Genomic DNA, 20,168 nt, shown 5'->3' on the forward strand with positions numbered 1-20,168 from the left:
AACTACCTTTGTTGAATTAAATAATGAAAATATATCTCTTTGTGTGTGTGTGTCCATTATTTGGAAGGTGTGCTTTACAAATTGGGATTTGGATGTATGTGTAATAAGCTTATTTTAATGTTTTTTACAAAAACAGTGACCATGTCTGGAGGGTTCACAAACTTTCAAGCAGCACTGTATATATGGCAGTGACTTCGGTGGACAGCTTGGGGATGTGGAGTGGGAGATACAGGCTTTGCCTCCCGGCTGCGACGGTTCCCTCCATCGGAAGCGCTCCCCAGTCGGAAAACTAGAGTGGGGTGTAACCGCAGTGAGACTGCCACCCAGCCAACCGACCATATCCCCCATTGAGAACTCTTCCCAGATCGGCAGAGTGGGCCACGCACACGGTCTCTATCTTTGCTGCTCCATTGATGGACACCACTACTGGGCCATTGTGGACAAAGGGTCCACCATCTCCATTGTGCATCCAGGGGTGCTGCCAGAGACAGAGTGGAGGCCCACCACCTGTAAAATCAGAACTGTGACTGGGGAACTAACCAGCATGCTGGGGAAGAGAGCACTGCAGGTGCAGGCAGGGAAAGCCGCAGCCAACCACGAGTTTTGGTTGGCTGAAATACAAGACCCTGCTTCATCGGGCTGGACTTGCTGACTCGCTGGGGGGCTCTGGTCAATGTGTCGAGTAATGCCATTCACCTCGGCACAGAGACCTCTCTGGACGGTGCCGGAGGGCCAGGGAAGGTGGGATGTATCCACATCCAGCCAACTCCACCTGTCACCACGCCGCCGCCGCCCCCACCCCCACCCCCACTGTCACCACCACTGCCACCCAAGGTGATGACGACACTGCCCGGCCCACCAGCAATGACGACAACCCCTATTGAGGCTACCATTCCTCAGACACCCTCATCGGACACTGTTGCCACCATCCAGGATCTGTATCAGCGGAGCAGTGAAGGGCTGGACCCTCAGCAGAGCCAACAGCTGAGAGACCTGCTCCAACAGTTCACTGAGATTTTCGCTGCACACGAGGAGGAGTGCATCCAGACCAACCTGGTGCAGCAAACAATTGACACTGGCACAACTCTGCCCATTAGACTGCGACCCTACTGGTTAGCGCTTGCCAAGCGTGAAGCTGCAGAGAGGATGAGTCTAAAGATGGCTGCGGCCGGGATGATAGAGCCATCCAACCGCCCTTGGGCCGCCCTGCCATCCTGGCCAAAAAGAAGGATGACACCTGGAGGTTCTGTCTGGACTTTCGTCAACTGAATAATGCAACTTGTAAGGACTCCTACCCCTTGCACTGCATTGACGACGCTCTGGACCACATCGCAGGGTCGCAGTGGTTCAGCTCACTTGACATACGGAGCGGTTACTGGCAGGTGGAGCTGGCACCAGAAGCCAGACCCAAGACAGCCTTCACCATCGGCCAGGGACTCTGGCAGTTTCGCGTGATGCCCTTTGGTCTCTGCAATGCCCCCGCCACGTTCGAGAGACTAATGGAGAGGGTGCTGGCTAACATCCCCCACAACCGGTGCGTGGTTTACCTTGATGACCTTCTGGTTCATGCCGCTGACTTCGAGCTGGCCCTAGAGAACATCCGTCAGGTCTTCCAAGCCATTCAGGGGGCGGGTCTGCGCCTGCACCCCAAGAAATGCAACCTCCTTTGACGTGAGACCAAGTTTTTGGGGCATGTGGTGGGGACAGAGGGCATGGCCCCTGATCCTACTAAGGTGGAGGAGAAATGGTCAGTTCCGCGAAACGTCAGCGAGGTGCGCAGCTTCACGAGGCTCGTCTCCTACTTCCGACGTTTTGTCCGCAACTTTGCCTCCATTGTCAGTCCCCTACAACGTCTCACCGAGAAGGGACGGGAGTTCAACTGGATCGACAACTGTGCAGCCGCCTTTGCGCGGCTCCGCACCGCCTTGATCACTGCACCCATCCTGTCCCTTCCTGATTCTAAGTGCCGCTTCATTGTGGACACAGACGCCAGAGATGTGGGGCTGGGGGCCGTCTTGTCTAAGGAGGTTTGCTGGGAGAGAGAGAGTGGTGGCCTACTACAGTCGTGCCTTGAGCTGCCCCGAACGCAATTACTGCGTTACACGATGCGAGCTCCTGGCGGTAGTCGCGGTGTTCGATCATTTTCGCCCCTATCTCTGTGGCCAGGCCTTTCTCCTGCAGACGGATCATGCGGCCCTGATCTGGCTGCTCAGCTTTAAGGAGCCCGAAGGCCACGTGGCTAGGTGGATTGAGGAGCTGCAGAGCTACGTTTTCGAGACCCAGCACCGAGCCGGGCACCTGCACAGCAATGCAGTTGCCCTCTCTCGTCATCCCTGCAAGGACTGCAGACACTGTGAGTGCCAAGAGGAGCAAGACAAAGCAATCCTCCAAGTGTCCACCATGTGGCAGGTTGAGCCAGAGGAGGCGTGGCTGATGGCAATTGACAACCAGGAGTGGCAAGCAGCACAGGATAGTGGGTCGACACCAAGGCACGCCCCCACTGGCAAGCTGTCTCTGCCATGTCAGTGGAGACCAAGGCCTACTTTTCCCAGTGGGCCACCTTGGACTGTAGTACCGGGTCTGGCAAGCGCCGGGCCGGGGAAGAAGTGTGTGGCAGTTACTGGTGCCCAAGGACTAGCGTCAACGAGTGCTACGGGTGGCCCACGGCTCGGTGGGGGCGGGTCACTATGGGGTGGCCAAGACGCTGAACAAACTGCGCTAACGGTTCTACTGGGCCGGATGCAGGTACGACACTGAACTTTTTGTGCACTGTTGTGATGCCTGCACCACCAAGAAAGGACCAAGCAGACGCTCTCATGCCCCTCTACAATAATACCAGGTGGGGGGCCCCATGGAGCGGGTCGGTGTTGACCTTCTTGGCCCATTTCCCACCACAGACAATGGAAACCGCTACGTCCTTATGGCCATGGACTACTTTACCAAATGGCCTGAGGCGTATGCGGTCCCAGACCAGAGCGCTGCCACTACAGCCGAGTGGCTGGTGTGTGAGATGTTCTGTCGGTCAGGGGCGGAACTTCGAGGCACAGGTGTTCGCTGAGGTGTGTCAACGCATGGGGGTGAAGAAGACCAGGACAACGACCCTCCACCTCCAGAGCGACAGACTGGTGGAGAGGTTCAATCGTACGCTCACAACACAACTTGCTATTGTCACCTCACGGCACCAGCGAGACTGGGACTGTCATCTCCCCCTGGTCCTGTGGCCGTACCGGTCGGTAATACAAGAAAGTACTGGGTGTTCACCGGCCGCGCTCATGTTCGGGAGAGAACTGCGGACCCCTGTGGACTTAGCCTTTGGCACGCCCCCTGGCACTGACCTTCCCAAGATATCTGGCTTCGAGTACCTGCGGGACCTCCAACAACGTCTGGCCAAGGCACACGAGTTTGCTCGGCAAACAAAAGCGGGCGTATGACACTCGTTGACAGGGCCGCTCCTTTACCCCAGGAGCGAAGGTGTGGGTCTTCAACCCAACTCGGAAGAGAGGAGTCTCCCCCAAGCTCGCCAGCCAGTGGGTGGGGCCCTGTGAGGTGTTGGAGCAGCTTTCGGGTGTTGTGTACCGGGTGAAAATGTGTGTCCGGGGGCGGGTGGTAGTTCTGCACCGGGACCGTTTGGCACCTTACCGCCCCTTGGCTGAAGGACCTGCAGATCAGCTTAGCCGACCCGGGACGGTCCCTCCTACACCCACAGGCCCTACCAACCGGACGGACAGTGGGGAACAGGGACCCGTGCCTTCCCCTTCGCTATAGGGACTTTGTTGTCGGCTGAGGACAGGCGACACGCTGGAGGGGGGTAATGTAGCGAAGAGGCTACCCCGTTAGAATTGTGCCCTCCTGTTTCACCCATCAGGCACTGCGTTCAGATGGTCAGTTATGTTATTAAATGTTTTGCAAGTGTTTTATGTGGTTTTATTTATGTGTTTATGTGATTCCTATTTAGTGTGGTATAATTGTAGTTATCGTTCTGTTATGTTGTGTAACGTTGGTACTGAAACCATGATCAACATTGTTGTTCAGGTAGATGACCCCCATGTATTGTTTCGTGTTTCTGTCAAGTTCCTTTCTGCGTGAGTTCAATATAGGAGACTGAAAGGTTACCTTTGTCACTATTTTCACATTCGCCATAAAATAAATACAACTGTTAAAACAAATACTCAACGGCCGGTTAAGTGCTCAACAAATAAAGAGAAAAATAACTCAGTGGGTCAAGCAAATTCTTTATGAGACAGTACAAGCCTGTATCATGCCATAAGCAGCCAGCTGTCAATAAAGCTACTCGGGAAAGGACCTTTCCAGCTTTGACAGCTGTTTGTTGCATAAGCGGCCTCAAATCCTCTACATAGCATTTATAAAAGAAGAAGACGCAGAAGAAAACGCAGAAGAAGAGAAGCGGGGAGACGAGAGATTCAAGGCCGGTGAAGAGGAGATAGTTGGAAAACGTAGCAAACGTCAGTTTTATAATTTACAAGTTTAATCGCACAATATTCGAAGGCGTAAGCTGTAAGTGTGATACCGGTGGATGTGAAGTGGACGTCGGTTAGATGTTGCTGCGTCCTTCTCCAGTTCGCCGTGACTCGTTAGCCAGCTAGGTAGCTAAGCTAGCAGCTGCTATAGTAGCCTTGTTTGCTAGTTCCGTGAACATACGCAGCTGTTAAAAGAAGACTCGTACGGGATCAGACACACCAGAGAGCGGGTGGAGCCGCCGCCAGGGTTTGCTCCCCCTTCCTCCGGCTACGTGGGGTTCTCACGCTGGAACAAGTCACCAGCAGCAGGCCTTTGTCTCGTCCCCACCGCGCCTGCTGGGCCATTCGTGCGCAGCGCCACGTCCTGACCATTGCGGAACTGCCCTTCTCCTGACCTGAGTGAGTACGTTTGTCCGTTTAGCTCGCAAGAGGGACGGTAACATCGGTGGGACACGTGAAACCAGACCTGCAGCGAGGGTGGGTTGTTGAGGACCTCTTCATTAGTTTGATAGATGCCGGCTTTAGTTTAGTTCATGTTTAATGTGCTTGGTTTGGAATACTGAAAAGGTCCCTACTTTAATGTTGTATTTGAACCGTATTGAGCTTGATATAGTGAAAGTGCACTATTTATTTTGTTTTTGTTTTGTTGTGTTGGTTCTTGTTGTTGTTGCAATAACTAAATATTTCGAGTTGCAACTTTGTCTTGTTTGATTATTCATCTAAAGGTTATTAATTTCATGGGAATTTGTATATTTACGGAACCCAAACTAAGATTAATGTAAATTGGATTACAGTGAGAGAACCCCCTTCTCCTCCTCCTCCTCTTTGTTCTTCTTGTATTTAATGGCGGGTGGCAACTAGCGTTTAAGGCGCATTACTGCCACCTACTGAGCTGGAGTGTGGGCCAGAATATTAAAGGATGAAAGGCAAGAGAGAGAAAAAAAACCCTAATAATAATAAATAATTATAGCGCTAGATCCTCTTCATTATGCCAATTTCTTTTAAGAACACAAACAATGGCTTATATTTCTCCCCCTCAATGCTGAATACATTTTTAAGGTTAAATACTCCCACCCAAATGTCTTGAGTTCCTTCTTCAGCTTTTCTCTGTGTGTTGAGTATTTCTGGCAGTGAGTGAGAGAACCTAGGAGGGAATTATCAGTCTACGTCACTCTAACGTCACGCAGGTTCTACTGCGCATGTCGGCTGCAGCAAGGAAGCGGCCGGCATCATCGTGTTGTGTTGTGCAGTCGGTTGCCAGAATCATTTTGACAAACAAAACGCTCAAGTTTTACCGAATTCCATCAACTCACACCCCTTTTAAGACTAACCGGAGACGTCCTTGGTTGCAAGCAACCAGAAGAGGCGATTGGAGCGAGGAACTAATTAAAAATGCCTACATTTACAGAGATCACGTCATAACAGGTAAGTTAACGTTAGGCCCCAGCTAACAGGCTAATCAGACATAATGTTACATCGCTCGTTTTAACTTAGAACAACAAACGTTAAATAATGTAATTATTGAGTCATGTGCATATATAACTAACAATGTTTGCGAGCAATAGAGTAATTATGTTCAAGTTTGAGTTGAACTAGCTTAGAAGCTAGTGTACCTTGGTTCAATTTTGCTAAAGTTGTGTTGTTAGTAACTGTTAACGTAGTAATGGTAGGCCAATGACCTGTTTTGTTGTGTTAACGTTACTGTAAGTTACTGTTAGTCACACTTTATTTTTACAGAAGGGGCATCTGAGGACTTCGACAGTCCTGACTTTGCCCCGTCTGTCGTCTACTCGACCCAGTCCAGCAAAGGTGATGCAAAACATGAAAGGTAAATATGGTCACTTCCTTGTGATTTGTTGTTCACTGTGATCACCCACCGTGACTCGAACTAGCATAACTCGAAGTAGTCGAAATGAAGAAATGGTGAGTAATTTAATGTAGATATATTTTTGTAAGGATTATCTGTTGGGCCAGGTAGTTTCTGTTATGTCTGCATTATCTCATGAAGCCCTTTGAGGTGTGCTATGTGATTTCCACTGACTTGAATTGAGGATGTGATAAACCTGTGGTCAGCTGAGTAAATTAACTGTTTTTGTACTAACTGCTTGCTCTCTTCTGTGTGTATTGGATATGAGAGAAAAAGTAGAAGGGATAAACCCCCCCCCCCCACAGACAGCCAGACAATAGACATAAGTCCATAGAAGTTGTTTATGAGGCTGCATCGGAATCCACACGCGCTTCCCTCTCCCCAAATGATTGCGGAATGGAGCCTGGTGCTGGTCCTTGCACGGGTAAGAGCTTCTAACATCTTAACTATTGTACAGTAGGACATTCACTACCAGGATTAATCAGGTTGTCCTTGTTTATATATTTGTTGTGAAAAAGTATTTGGCCATGATTCTGTTTGGCACACTCTGAATGATCACCCAGAGTATAGCCGTTTCCCAGATATGAAAAATAGGACTGTGAAATTTCTATTTATCTTTGTAGCTAATCTCTTTTTCAGAAGCCACGGTCCCGAAGGCTCTCCATGATGACCTCAAACAGAAGTACAACCAACTTTCTACCGAATGTGATAACCTGCGTTTGGACATCAACAAACTCAAAGCCGAGAATGAACAACTAAATGCAACACTCAGGAACACACAGTTTTCCTTTAGCGCTATCAAATGCAAAGCAGCACAGGTTCTGTTTTTCACAAGTCTGACCAGTGTCATTTTTGAGTGGTTGCTCCAAATAGTTAAAGACAGTGTTGAGGTTGTGCGTGGCTGTCTGACCCTCGAGGACCATCTATTGGCTATCCTGATGAAACTCTGATTAGGGCTCAGCAACAAGGGTATTGCATTCAGATTTAATGTTACTGAATGTACCCCAACTTCAATTGAGGACTCATCTGAAAAAAATGGGTAAAATTGATCACAATCAATCTGACGTGACAAACTCCATGCTCCTTGCCACAATTGAACAGATTGGTGAAAGACAGAACAAGTTTCTAGAGAGGCTGCCATCAATCGAAGCTACTGGGGAGGCCAATACCAAGACCATCCAGGATCTTACCGCCTTGGTGTATGAGACAGGAGAGCAGGCAGGTGATGCTGGCAATAAAGTTGCTATTCTAGAAGAGAAGTTAAAAAGTTGGAGGGAGTGAACAAAAAGCTTCAGGACCGAGTGGACGAATTGGATGCCTCCAAAAGACGATGGAACCTACGAATATCAGGTATCCCAGAGCGCGAAGGAGAAAATGTGAAAATGTCTATGATTGGTGTATTTACATGTGTGTGTCCCCTGGATTAGCCGACACCCTTCAGGAATCCGTTGGTGTCGTCCATAGACTGGGACCAAAGAATGGTAATGGGCAGCCACGGCGCATCATTCTTCAATTCACCTCACGGTCTTGCCGCGATCGCATTTAGAAAGATGCCAAGAACTCTGAAGCGCTCAAACAAAAGAAGATCAGGATCATGGAAGACCTAACTCAGCATACAAAGGATGACCAAAGCAAACTATGGCCGCTCTTGGAGCAAGCAAGGGAGGAAGGAAAGCAGGCTGGCTGCAGTGGTCCTTATGCGATCATCCCTGGGAAAAGAGTCTCGGCAGACGATATCTAACCTTTTTATGGCTTCTGACTTCAAATGATGAACAAATGTTCTAGTTATTACTACTTGGTGCGCAGGTAAATTTTCAAACCCAATGTTGTTTAGTATGCCTCTCACATGCTAATAAGTTCCATGTTGTGCTGGTTTGGGTTTAAAGGATTTCTCGCTCCCCTTCACTTGCTTGCTTTACCTCTTGAGTGCAAAACAATGGGGGTGCGTTATTGTATGTTCAGTTCCATTGTCACTTATAAAAAAATCTTAATCTCCCTTTATAATGTAGCAAGCTCTTGATTAAGTTTATCCCCTTGCACTGTGGGTCTGGGGGTTGAGTTTACTTGAGGGGCCGATTGCACGGGGGGGGTTGAATTAATTTAATTGTGTCAAGTTATGTGAAATTATTTTATGTAAAATTAATTTGGCGCAGTTGGATTCATTTGCTTGCTTTTCCCGGGTGTGGTCGGTTTCCTGGTTATTTTTTTTTTTTGGTGGACTTGGCTTTTAGAATTTACAGTGTAAGTTTTAGGGTGATTAAAAAAATATATTTATTTTTGGGTCCATGTTGAGATAGCCCACTGCTGACAAAGTTATTGTTTTTGAAAGGGTATAAGATTAAGTTATATTTTGCGCTTTGTTTTTTCTCTTTCTCTAACTCTCAAACTTAAACATATTCCATATCTACCAAAAGGGTAGGTTTTTTTTAATTCTTTTTTCATTCAATTCAATTTCATATTGTTCCATTTGTAATATTAATTTTGCTTGTTTTTCTCTTAATGTGCGGGGGATTCGTGAAGTCACTAAATGCAAAGCTTTGTTTTTATTTTGCAAATCTTAGAAAAGGGATATTTACTTTTTACTGGAAACTCACATAAAAAATTCTGGCGAAGTCAGTGGGGAGGTAAAATATTGTTTTGTTATGGGTCAAATCACTCTGGTGGGGGAGCAATTTTATTTGATGGCAACTTTAGCAGAAGCTCAGTTGAAACACATTTTCCTAGGGAAGGAAGATGGATAATTTGGTTTTACAAATTGAGGATTCTTTCTTTATTTTAGCAAATATTTATGAGTTTAATAGATCTCCTTTGAACATTTTACTACCTGAGAATGTATCCACCAAAATGTCTTCCTTAAAACAAAAATATGTCTCTGTCTCAGTAATTGCAGGTGGGGACTTAAATGAGGCACCCAATTTATATTTAGACAGACTCCCCCCAAGAGATAGTGTGAACAACCTTTATCCAGTAATTCGTTTTGTTGGAAACCTTTCCTTGTTAGATACTTATAGATGTACTCATCCAACCAATATGGATTCATTTACATGGTTTAAGAAAGATTTATCAAAGAAATCACGGATAGATTTTTGGCTTATATGTGGTTGTCTTACACCCTTGCTACTTTCCAGTGAAATCTCTCATGCTCCCTTAACAGATCATGCCTACATTGACCTTGTTATTTCTAATTCAGCTAATAGACGGCGTAGACATCCGGGGTGTTGGAAATTGAACCGCTCGCTCTTACAGCAGCCTTCTTACTGTGAAAATATTAGGAAAAAAATAATAGTATTTAAGAATATATCTCCTGTTTTGAAATAGGAACTATTAAAATTTGAATGCCGTATTGTTTTGTAAATAAAGCAAAGAACTCTCAAAAACGAATGCTTCTAGAAATTCCAACATTTTAAAGGAAATAAGTTCCATGTTATATTTAGATCAACCCACTGAAGATCATAAACAACTATATTCACTACAGGAGAATCTGAATGATCTTTATGTTGAGAAAGCAAAAGGTGCCTTCATAAGGTCCAGGGCAAAGTGGCTAGAATTTGGAGAAAATAATTCTGCTTACTTTTTTTTAAATTAGAGGAAAAAAAGACGTGAAAACAAAAAATATCATCTCTCTATATCAATGGAGTCTTAATTAGTGAATAATCTTCAGTTTGCTGCATTTGTTTCTAGTTTCTATCAAAATATGTACATTAAGTCCTTTACCCCACTTAATTGCAAGTCCTTCTTTGATAAAGTTAAATCATTTATCCCTAGAATTAGTCAGTGTTGACTTTTGTGAGTGCCCACATAATTTAGAAGAATTAGATGAAGTAGTCAAAAAGGACCCCCCTTAATGAAAGCCCTGGCCCTGACGGTCTACCCCTGGAGTTTTACAAAACTGTCTCGGATGATACTAGAGAGCTGGTTTTAGATTTGTTTGAGGAATGTTCCTAAAAGGGTGAGCTGTCTGAGTCAATGAAGCAAGGATTTATTACATTAATACCAAAACCTAACAAAGATATTCTATTTTTAGATAATTGGCATCCATTAACAATGCACAACTCAGATTACAAATGGTTTGCTGCATTATTTGCCGATAGATTAAAGCCTTGTTTGGAAGAAATAATTTCTGTTACACAGTCAGGCTTCATGAAAGGTAGACACATCGCAAACAATATCCGCCTGGTCCTGGATATTATCGACAATCCAGATCTAATCCATGACGATGCTATTATACTATTCCTAGTGTAGCTCTCTCCACGACAACATGGACACAGGTCGGTTCTTTGAAACGGGCGTTTATTGCTTGGACACGTCTTGTTTCTCTGATACATCCACGCCTTAGTCACTCCCATTTCAAAGAACCGACCTGTGTCTGTGGTGTCGTGAAGAGAGATACAGTGAGAACTCGTTGGCCGCTTGTCATGAAAAGAGGTTCTTACGTCCTTGGGAGTCTTTTGAAAGATTCTCTTGACTGTCTGCTTTGGCTTCAGATGTCAGTAATTGACCTTTAACATAATATATGCAGCACTTGAAAACCTTTTATTCTAAGAAATAAAATATGGTTCGTCAGCAATGGCAAGAAAAGCATTTCTCTCATCGTAGATGTTAGGACCCAAGTATTGTGTAAGGCTGCCCTTTATATGCCTGAGCGTGCGACTTATTGTATTTTCATTGTCACACTTACGCTGCCACCAAAATCACTCATTAACTTGGAATGTGGGATTTACTTTTAAACAAAGATTATGAAAGGAATTTATCAAATGGTTTAAGTCTGAATGAATTTGACTTTAAGTATGTGATTTAGTTGGCTTCAAGTAAGGTAACTACCGTGTGAATAGGTCTTTCGAGGTGAACTGATCCAGTAAGTGGTTTTCCCTTATCTAGTGTAGTGTCACTGATTAGTAGCTTCAGTTTTGTCTTGACTGCATGAGCATGGGCTTTGCGAACCTCAGGGTCAGTCATTTCTACTTCTCCCGCCATTTCCTCTTCATGTGGAAGATTCTGCTGCCAAAGAAAGTCGGGCCCTTTCAACCAATTAGACTCTTTCAGCTGAAATGAACTTCGTTTATCATCTGGGAGATTAGGCTGTCCGTCTTGAAAGGAAGTGGGAGTTTGTAGTGGCTGTCTTCCTTCTGCCTTATATTTTCTTTCACTTTGGACAAGAAGAGAAGGTCTTCCTGAGAAATTGGATTATCATCTGCAGTGATATCTGTGAAATCAGATTCGAGAGCCTTGATTATGTCTGTTGGATTGAGCTCTTTGACTTGAGTTCTGCACATGAAGTCTGCACAGCACAGCAGGTGTTACTTGTCGCACTATGATTCTATGACTGGTTCCTATTGCATTGCCGTAGTCACTTGCTGGAGTCACGCAGCCAATGATGCTCCAGCTGAGATCAGTTCACTGTGCATACGGATGAATTCCTTCACTGGACAGGATCTCCCTTGGAAGAAGTGCTTGTTGGCCGTTATAGCCTATCAGAAGGCCTACTTCACAATCCAATGGTGGTGGAATCTTGTCTGCCAATTGTTCCAGATGAGGCCATATCAGAGCCGTTTCAGAAGTTGGAATGTGCAACCTGTCTGCTGGAATGAACTCTTGTGTGAAAACTGATGGCAATGGAATCCTTTTCTCTATGTTGTATCCTTTCACTTGTAGATTTGACAGTTTCTGACAGGGTATGACTGTTGATCTTGCAGACGTTGTGGATAGCCGCAAACTGACATTCTCTTCGTTTGTGTTGAGGTCTTTGGCCACATCATCTAGGATGAAAGTCGTATCACTCTGCATGTCTAAGAGCACGTAGACAAGAACTTCTTGATCTGGCTGTTCTGTGGATGGGACCAAGACTGGTATGATTGAGGACATTTGTGTGCTTAGGCCTTCTTGTATGACTCTGTTTGTAGTTGCTGTTGCAGCCATTTCTTGGGTGTCTGCTTTATCCTTTGAGTTGTCGTCTCCTTTCATAGGTGTAGACATTTGATGTTCTTTGAACTTGTCATAATGCAAACATGTAGGGTGTCTCTTCTGACACTTTTCGCATGTGCTCTTGTTATTAAAACTTCATGAGTGATGACCAGTCTTCAAACAGCCAAAGCAAAGCTTCTCTGCATGTACAAACTTGACACAATCTTGAACTGTCTTTTCACAGAACCTTTTGCACTTGGCAAGGATATGTCCTGTTCTTCTGCAGAACATGCATGGTGGGATGTTACTCTGTGTTGTGTTTGTGGACAGTGTCTTTGCTTGAATGGGTTGGCTTTGTACATGCTTTGTTTTCTCGCTTTCCACACTCTTGAGCGTTTGTATTGAGGATATGGGATCGCAAGCGAGATCTGCTTCCTTCGATAGGAAGTCTACAAACTCATTGAATGGTGGGTACCCAGCGTTTGCTTGTCTAGCTTCTATCGCTTTGCGGTTCCATCTGGATACCAACCAATCTGGCAATTTCAGTAGAATTTTTTTGACTCTCATTGTAGTCATTGAGGACTTCCAATGTCTTAATGTGGGGCATTGCGGCCTCGCAGCTATTGAGGAAGTCTGCAAATTCTCTTATTTCACAACCATCCTTAGAGCATATTTTTGGCCATCCATGCAGCTTGTCTCTGAAGGACTTCCCAATAATAAATGGGTCTCCGAAACGTTTTTCCAACAGCCGGCAGGCTGAGTCATATGCTGCTTCGGTACCTAGTAGGAAAAATCCTTCAATGGCTTTGTTTGCAGCGCCACGTAAGTACTTTCTTAGATAATACAGTTTTCATTCTTTGGAATGTTTTTCCTGCCTATCAATTGTTAGGGTTTGTGCAAGACCCCAAGCGCAAGACACCAAGCAAAGATAGAGTTCGCCGAAACTGGCGTACTTTATTAACAGTTCATACAAAGGTCCAACGGGACAACATGCACGGCAACGAAAAGAGTCCGGCAAGTCGCTTTGCGGGTAGTCACCAACAAACAGAGAAAATACGGGAAAACTCACGGGTAATCCAAATTGCGGACGCGGCAGGATGATTCTGCAGGGAAAAAAACTCCGCAGAGAAAATAACAAATCCACGGGTCGAGATAAACTCGGAGAGAATACAGAGTGAGGGAAGCGTAACCACTTCAACGAGAATGTTACGGCACGAACTGGCAATTGGCTCCGGGAGACCAGCAAACTTAAGCCCAGCCCTGACTACTAAGCCCAGCCCTGATGAGCTGATTGGCTGCAGGCGCGGGATGGGCGAGCCGTAACAGTACCCCCCCCCTCCACGGGAGCGACCAGGTGACTTGCCAGGCATGTCGGGATGGGAACGATGAAACTCAGTGAGCAGCCCAGGGTCCAGGATGAGCTGGCGGGATACCCAGCTACCGTAGCCTTTCCAGTCCACCAAATACTGGAACCCCCGTCCTCGGCTCTGGACGTCCATCAGCCGGCGGACCTTCCACTGGGGGTGCCCATCCACAATCTCAGGGGGAGGCGGAGCTGGGGCCGGAGGCATCAGAGGATTGTGGGAGACAGGCTTAACCCGAGACACATGAAAAACAGGATGGATCTTCATGGAAGCCGGAAGCTTCAGATTCACCACCGCGGGACTGAGCACCTTCCTGATCTCAAAGGGCCCGACGAACCGGGGGTTCAGCTTCTTCACGGTGGGCTGAAGCGGGAGGTCCTTGGAGGACAGCCACAGCCTTTGGCCTGGTTGGTACGTAGGCGCTGGGGACCGGCGTCGGTTGGCTCCCCGACTGGCGTGCTCAGCTGCCCGGAGCAGAGCAGCTCTGGTCACCTCCCAGATACGACGACACCAGTTCAGGTGGGCCTGCACGGAGGGAACTGCCACTTCCGACTCCTGTGCAGCAAAGAGAGGCGGCTGGTAGCCCAGGGATGCCTCAAAAGGTGAGAGGCCGGTGGCAGAGCTGACCAGGGAGTTGATGGCATACTCGACCCAGGGGAGGAACCGGCTCCATGAGCTGAGCTTCTTGGCGGCAACGCACCGGAGGGCGGACTCCATGCTCTGGTTCATCCTCTCCGTCTGCCCGTTAGTCTGTGGGTGATATCCAGAGGAGAGACGAACAGAGGCACCCACCTTACAAAAGGCCCGTCATACCTGGAAGACAAACTGGGGCCCTCGGTCTGAGACGACGTTCAGGGGAAGGCCATGAAGACGGAACACGTGGCTCGTCAGGAAATCCGCCGTCTCAGAGGCCGATGGGACTTTGCGGAGGGCCACCGGATGCACGCCCTTACTGAACCGGTCCACCACTGTCAGGATCACAGTATTACCCTGGGAGGGAGGCAGTCCAGAGACGAAATCCAACGCCACATGGGACCAGGGCCGGCTTGGAGTTGAGAGTGGCTGCAGCAGACCCGCGGGTGCCTGGTGAGAGGCCTTGCTGCGAGCACAGACGGAGCAGGCCTTTACGAAGTCCCTGATGTCGTTCTTCATGGTGGGCCACCAGAAACGCTGAGCCAGGAAGGTGAAGGTGCGGTGGACACCCGGGTGGCACGCAAACTGACTGGCATGGCCCCACTGAAGATCCCGGGGCCAGACTGAGTCCGGGACGAACATACGGTGTGGAGGCACGTGGCTCGGGGCTGGATGGGAGCGCAACGCCTGCCCGACCACGGTCTCGATGCCCCAGGTAACCACGCCCACCACCGTGGCCTCAGGAAGGATGGGAGCCGGCTTCACTGTAGCTGGCTCCCTCCTCGGGTGTTGTCGGGACAGGGAGTCTGCCTTCGTGTTGTGGGACCCGGGGCGATAGGTCAGCCTGAAGTCAAACCGACTGAGGAAGCTGGCCCACCGTGCCTGCCGACCATTGAGACGCTTGGTTGCTCGGACGAACGTCAAGTTCTTATGATCAGTCCAGATGGTGAACGGCTGTTCCGCCCCCTCCAGCCGATGGTACTACTCCTCCAGAGCAGCCACCACTGCCAGTAGCTCCCGGTTCCCGACATCGTAGTTCTCCTCGGTGGGGAGGAACCGGCGAGAGAAGAAGGCACATGGATGGACCTTCTGGTCAGACGCTGACTACTGGGAGAGGACAGCCCCCAACCCGGTACCCGAAGCGTCCACCTCCACGATGAATTACCTCTTGGGGTCGGGGTGGAGCAGGACCGGGGCGCTGGTGAACCTCTCCTTGAGGGACTGGAACACCGAGCAGGCAGCTGGGGATCAGATGAACGGCTGGGAGGGGGAGGTCAGCCTGGTGAGAGGTTCTGCCACGTGGCTGTAGTTCCTGATGAACCTCCTATAGAAGTTCGCAAACCCGAGGAAGCTCTGTAATTCCTTCCGGGATGTGGGATCGGGCCAGTCCACCATGGCGTGACCCTGGAAGACCCCAAGCGCACGACACCAAGCAGGGATAGAGTTCACCGAAACTGGCGTACTTTATTAACAGTTCATACAAAGGTCCAACGGGACAACATGCACGGCAACAAAAAGAGTCTGGCGAGTCGCTTTGTGGGTAGTCACCAACAAACAGAGGAAATACGGGAAAACTCACGGGTAATCCAAATTACGGACGCGGCAGGATGATTCCGCAGGGAAAAAAACTCCGCAGAGAAAATGGCAAATCCACGGGTCGAGATAAACTCGGAGAGAATACAGAGTGAGGGAAGCGTAACCACTTCAATTAGGATGTTACGGCACGAACTGGCAATGGGCTCCGGGAGACCAGCAAACTTAAGCCCAGCCCTGACGACTAAGCCCAGCCCTGACGAGCTGATTGGCTGCAGGCGTGGGATGGGCGAGCCGTAACATCAATGTTTCGAAAGATAGTCGCCAGTCTTTGAATTTCAAAGGATCTCCAGTGAATAATGCAGGCTCTGGTGTTGGAAGACGATTGGCACTTATAGCTTCTGCTAGTATGTTGACCAAATCAGAGATGTTTTGTACTTGGGGCATAGGCATCAAAGTTGGTGGAGCTTGAGGTACCAGTTGCAGACTCTGGGGACTAGGAGCTTGACTTGTAACTGGTAGAGATTGAGGAATGAATAGGGGATTTGATGCATGGAGGGCTTGGGTTATGACTGGCAGAGACTGAGGAATAACTGGAGGAATTGTGAGGTTAAGAACTTGAAGTTCTCCTGCTGGTTAAACATCATGCAGCAAATCGATCGGTTCAAAATTTTCTTCGACTTGATCGTAGGCCTTTATTCGAGCTCTTGCAGCGTTCAACTTCTTCTGTTCTTCTAGGCGTTTAAGCTTTCTACGCTTGTCTTGCATTGCTTGTTGTCTAACTAGCTTCTCAGATTCAAACTGTGCCAGCCGTTGTTTATCTTCAGCCTCTAGCCTTTGAAGTTCTGTCGCTTCCCTTTCTTGTTCACCCAACACTGCCAAAACATCATGGGATGCGGCAGCTTCAGCCGGAGCCTCCTTTTTATTGACTGAGTGGATGCTAGAGTGGGAAGAACCATATTTTGATCGATGAGACAATGGCTTTGATAAAGAACTCGGTGAGTCTAGGATCGATCCAACATCAGGCCAAGGTGGTTCTTCCTCTTCATCTGTTGTACGCCCTTCAAGTTGCCTTTCTGCCTTTCAAATAATGAATGCTGAAAGTGATATGCACGTGTCAACTCTGCACTGCTGGTCTGGTTCAGGAGTTTGCATTCGACGTAACGCTTTATAAATGACCTTTACATCAGAACAGGTGCTTTCCATATTCTCAGTCAGCTCATTCAATTCGTCTTCGGAGGCCTCATCAGTCAGTATTTCCTTACCTATTCTTACATGATACCTCAATTTCTCATAGATGATTCTATACCGACGTTGTACACTCTTCAGCCTTTCTTTTTGAAGCTCTTTTCCCTTTTCTGTTAGGGTTCGGGTTCTTTCACTTCTATGTAGCCTTTCCACTTCTTCTGTAGATTTGGTGTCAGTAGCTTCAGGTTGAGCAGGTGGTTTGGCATGTTTACGGCAGGTCTCAGTGCTTGTGTCAGACATCTTAAGATAACTTGAATGGCTATCAAACGTATGTAACTATTGAGCTTGAATTGGATTTCTGTTAGGCTGTGTGTAAATGTAAGCTACAGTAGGCCTAAATGTGAGTCGCTAGGAAGGTTATTAATAACTGTATGAATTCCTTGACAACTGTGTGAAGACTATGTGGGGAACCTAATTTCCTAAATATAGACTTCAATATTGCATCAAGATAACTACCATTATTTAAATTATCTAGACTTCGAGTTGACTTCAATTTCAAAACAAAAAATAAGAAGATTGGGAATTACTTTGGCACAAATATGCAAGTATAACCTTAATAGGCAGAGAGAATATGCTTAGAAATGCGTTAAGTCACTTATCCTTTACATAAGAAAGGTTTTCACATCAATGGTAAGCTTCACTTAAGTTGCCTTTTAAGCTCGGTTACTTTTCATGAAATACAACATTTGAACAATTCTTAAATTTCAATTTATAATAATGTCCTTTTCTTTAACCCTTACTAAAAATGTGTTTACTTGCTTATGGGGTTAAATTGTTATTATACCTTGCTTAAGGGGTGGCGTTCCCCTTTAAACCTTATGACATGTAACAACCACGAACAATGGCACATTAGATTTATCCCCAAACATATAGGCTAAGCATAGTATGCAAGGTTAATAGACTTGAGTCCTTAGTTGCAATTTCCAAGTCGAACCACTTCTCACAACACCTTAACTTAATGGTTGCGGCGGAGCACTTGGATTTGGCATGAAAAGTTGCGCTTTCAACACAGTCAAATCGCCGTTTCTTGCAGTTGCTATGCTGACAATGCGTTATTTGCTTTGCTTATCTGATATGCTGGATCTTCGTCGCGTCGTTACCCGCTGCAATCTTGTCGTCTCTCCTACCCGTGTTGAGCAGGCGAGTTCTCACTGTAGCTGTCTTCACGACAACACAGACAGTCACGCCCGTTTCACAGAGCCGACCTGTGTCTGTGAGAACTCGTTGGCCGTTCTTATGTACTTGAGAGTCTTTTGAAAGTTTATTTTGATTGTCTGCTTTGGCTACAGACGTCAATTATTGACCTTTCACATAATATATGCAGCACTTGAAAACCTTTTATTGTAAGAAATAATCTCCATATGGTTCGTCAGCAATGGCAAGAAAATAATTTCTCTCATCATAAATGTTAAGACCCAAGTGTTGTGTCAGGCTGCCCTCTATATGCCTGAGCATGTACCTTATTGTATTTTAACTGTAACACTTACGCCTAGATTTTTACAAGGCCTTTGATACTGTTGAGCACCCCTTTATTTTTGAAGCTTTAGCTCATTTTGCTTTTGGTAAAAAATAACTTAAAAAAATAATCCAAACTCTGTATAAAAACATTGATAGTAATGTCTCACTGCTTAAAGGCACCTCTGCGTTTTGAATTTCAAAGAGGAATGAGATAGGGATGCCCAATAGCCGCTTATTTATTTTTGATAGTTGCAGAACTTTATAGTTTATATGTTGTTCACTGTTCAGATATTGAGAGTATACAAATTGGGGATAATTGTGTAAAGATAAGCCAACTGGCTGATGATACATGTCTTTTTCTAAAAAATGAAAATCAGGTTCCAATCGTCCTAGAGTCTTTAAAGGGTTTTTTCCAAATCCCTCTGGTCTAATTATCAGTCAGATCAAGAGTGAAGTAATGTATGTACATGACACTGACAAAACATCTATATGTGGGTTAACAGTAAAACAATCAGTTCAATACCTTGGTATTAAGATAGACAACGTGTCCTCTGATAGAATTTTAGGGAACTTCAGGCCCAAATTAGAAAAGCAAAAAACATCTTTTGTTGCTGGTTACAGAGAGATCTTACTGTTTAAGTGTTGCTATCTAAAACGGAAGGCATTTCCAGGCTTGTGTACCCGGCATTGTCTCTTTATGTTGACAATAAAATGTGTGCAGCTATTAATTCACTCTTATTTACATTTATTTGGAAAAATACGACTGACTATGTAAAAAGGAAAACAATCATTAGAAGATACTCTGAAGTTGGCTTTGATGCTTTGGACTACATTACTATTAATAATATCTTTAAAATCATATGGATAAAGCACTGCCTTGCTGATAATGATTCCCCATGGTATTATATGCCCAACCTGATTTTTCAGAAATGTTGTGGTTTAAAATTTTTACTTTCCTGCTATTATAAATGTAGTAAATTGCCCCTTAAACTAACAAACTTAAAAAAAACTCTTGAAGCCTGGAAATTAGCATTCAAACATAATTTCTCCCCCCCATACCCACACTATTTGGAACAACCAGTATATGCTATTTAGAAACAAGTCTATAGTTTTTGAGAACTGGATGGACAATGATATACTATTTGATTGGATTTGATAAATTCCCAGGGTCGACTTTACAGTTATGAGGATGTTATGCAAAAAACTGGTGCAGACCTTTCTTAGAAGGAATATGACAAAATTGTCAAGAGTATGTCTACAGGACTGATGCATCTTGTAAAGGCTCCTTTACGTTATGGCCCTTCTTTTCTCCTGTTAAGGTTTTTTCTGTGGAGTTTTTCTTCATCTGAATTAAGGGTCTGTGGATAGAGGCCGTTGTTCATTGCACAGAATGTAATGTGATTGTAAAACCCTCTGGGACAGAATTATGGTTTAGACTGATACCATGGATGAATTATAGTAGAAGATGCCAGATCTAAAATGGCGCCTGTTCATTCCTATAAGAATTGCTCGCCTGGTGCATACGCCGAAAAAGTTTCTGGCTTCCGGGTTACTTCCGGGTACATGCGCAGTAGTGTTACTCCCATCATGCCTCTAGGCCAGGGGTTTTCAAAGTGTAGGAAAGTGAGCCTCCCCTCAGAGAACATAAAAACGCCTGCGCCCCCCCTCCTAATTATTATTGCTATT

At 46.2% G+C, this 20,168-nt stretch overlaps 1 protein-coding gene across 1 annotated transcript in view; it reads left to right on the top strand.

Annotated features, from left to right (window-relative positions):
- LOC130131917 (immunoglobulin mu heavy chain-like) overlaps nt 1-20,168 on the top strand; it is a 79,834-nt gene that overhangs the window by 18,834 nt on the left and 40,832 nt on the right. The window contains exon 3 of the mRNA XM_056301644.1: nt 13,796-13,815. Coding sequence (XP_056157619.1) covers nt 13,796-13,815 — 20 coding nt within the window. The remainder of the gene's footprint in view (nt 1-13,795; nt 13,816-20,168) is intronic.

This window comes from Lampris incognitus (assembly GCF_029633865.1).
Source record: "Lampris incognitus isolate fLamInc1 chromosome 5 unlocalized genomic scaffold, fLamInc1.hap2 SUPER_5_unloc_1, whole genome shotgun sequence".
NCBI classification, from domain to species: domain Eukaryota; kingdom Metazoa; phylum Chordata; class Actinopteri; order Lampriformes; family Lampridae; genus Lampris; species Lampris incognitus.